General features: G+C 39.5%; 1 protein-coding gene across 1 annotated transcript in view; it reads left to right on the top strand.

The window, feature by feature from the left end:
- Window positions 1-422: 422 nt before the first annotated feature.
- Window positions 423-2,273, top strand: part of LOC101854910 — a gene marked incomplete at both ends in the record, with an annotated part of 6,162 nt that continues 4,311 nt past the window's right edge. The window contains 2 exon segments of the mRNA XM_005111255.3: window positions 423-549; window positions 1,856-1,956. Coding sequence (XP_005111312.3) covers window positions 423-549; window positions 1,856-1,956 — 228 coding nt within the window.

Raw genomic sequence — 2,273 nt, forward strand, 5'->3', positions numbered from 1 at the left:
ATGACCATCCAGGGCTTAGAGGGATACAGTGGCGACAAGCCTTTACAATCTCAAGCCACAGGCGTAAACACTATTGTAATACCCTGTGCCAATTTGAACGGTCAATTCGGATCGGTTCGATTAAATTGGTCGTCATTGCTAGCCAGATATTACTCCATGGAAGGAGAAAAGCTACCATCGTGGCACAAACTGATCGAAACTGACGATGACCTTCAACAACAAACAAGTTTGTCTTCAACTTCAAGGCCATCGGGTTTGGGGCAGGGGTATATTTATAGTGTTCACCGAAGCCACCAGAAACCGAAACCAACCCAACCCATCCAAACCAATCCTGCCTATACACACCGCTTTCGTATTCATCTGTCTACACGCCTGTCTCACTTTTCCCTCCCTCACTCCTCCCCTCCCCCAACCAACCCCAGGGACTGTGGGCAGCCTTGTCTCCCTGCTCGTCCTGTGCCAGCCCTCGATGAGACGCCAGAGCACGATGTTTTATCTGTCTATGCTGGCCGTGGGGGACCTTATGGTGCTCTACACAGGGCTTGTCAGGTGAGGGAGTGAGAGACGAGATAGATAGATAGATAGATAGATAGATAGATAGATAGATAGATAGATAGATAGATAGACAGATAGATAGATAGATAGATAGATGGATGGATAGATAGATAGATAGACAGACAGATAGATAGATAGATAGATAGATTAGATAGATGGATGGATGGATGGATGGATGGATGGATGGATGGATGGATGGATGGATGGATGGATGGGTGGATGGATGGAAAGATAGGTATATTAGAGAGAGAGAGAGAGAGAGAGAGAGAGAGAGAGAGAGAGAGAGAGAGAGAGAGAGAGAGAGATCTTTGCATGCGGAGTTTTAGTGTGCGATGATCATCATCATTGACTTTCTCACCCTGCACCAGGGTATAGGTCACAAACAAACACTTTCCACCCTTCCCTATCCTGGGCTAGACTCTTGGTGTTATTCCATATCTTCCCACATTTCTGTACATCAATTGATGTGTATTGTACGGTACTGTCGAATAAATTGTTTTTAAAAATCTGATATTTGGAAAGTACATGATACTGATAACACTGGCCAACCAAATTTAACTTCTTTTTTTTCTGCCACTTTGAGTTTGAGACTTGATTTGCAATAATTCCAGGTTTCTGAATCCCAAAACTGACAACACTTTTACTCTATCATATCAAGTTGTTTTTTTTTCTCTGTATGATATGACCAACGCTTTTGCGGTATGTGATTAAAATAGCCCAAACGAAAAGAATAATTTAATATCAACCTTGTCGAGAGAAAAAGAATATAACCTCAAAATTGTGAGACAGTGAAGCTTGTGGTTATTCACAAAGATTCATGTCAACCCTCAATTTCACAATGACAACGAGTACAGCATTAAGAAACAGTAATGTCGTCGCTAGGCTATACTTTTATCCTCGGTGTCAAAAGCAACCCACTCAAGACCGTTTGGGTGCTTTTTACACCAAAGACAAAATGTTGTCAACTTTTTTTCAACCATATTTGGTCTTATCTGCCACAGCAGAAGCCACAATCAATATTATTATTAACCTTTAAGTCTTTTTAATTCGTTGGAGAAGTTTTAATATTCTCCTCTGCGATGTATTGGTCATCGCCAGAAATTGACGAACGAGCTATTATTGTCGTTATGACTATTATTATTATGATTATTACTATGCTTATTAATAATATGGTTATTATCATGATGATCATTATTATCAAAATTATTTTTATTATCATGATTCTTGTTACTGTTTTCATTATTTTCAATATTTGTATAGTTATCATTGCTATTACATCTGAAACGTTTGTTCCCTTCAGACTGTGGCTTGAAGAGACCCAGGACATTTACCTTCGCCTTACCTCTAGCCTGGCCTGTCGAGCTCACACTTTCTTTGTATACCTGTCCCTGGACTTCTCAGGTGAGACCACACTCGTTTAATCATATGACGAATGTGAGGTATCGTAATGAAATCACTCGCTCGTTAAAATACTGAAATCGAATAAAACTGTAGTTTTCTTGAACATTTTAGGAGGCTGGCTTCCAACCCAGCCTTTCAGTATCAACCTGCACTGACAGGGATACAACATTGCATCTGAAAGACCGACACACTCGATAAAAAAATTATCAGCATTTATCATTATTTTTATCATTATTCTCCTTATCATCATATTATTATCATTATTAGTAGTAGTAGTAGTAGTAGTAGTAGTAGTAGTAGTAGTAGTAGTAGTAGTA

Source organism: Aplysia californica, unplaced genomic scaffold (assembly GCF_000002075.1).
Source record: "Aplysia californica isolate F4 #8 unplaced genomic scaffold, AplCal3.0 scaffold01032, whole genome shotgun sequence".
Classification (NCBI taxonomy): Eukaryota; Metazoa; Mollusca; class Gastropoda; order Aplysiida; family Aplysiidae; genus Aplysia; species Aplysia californica.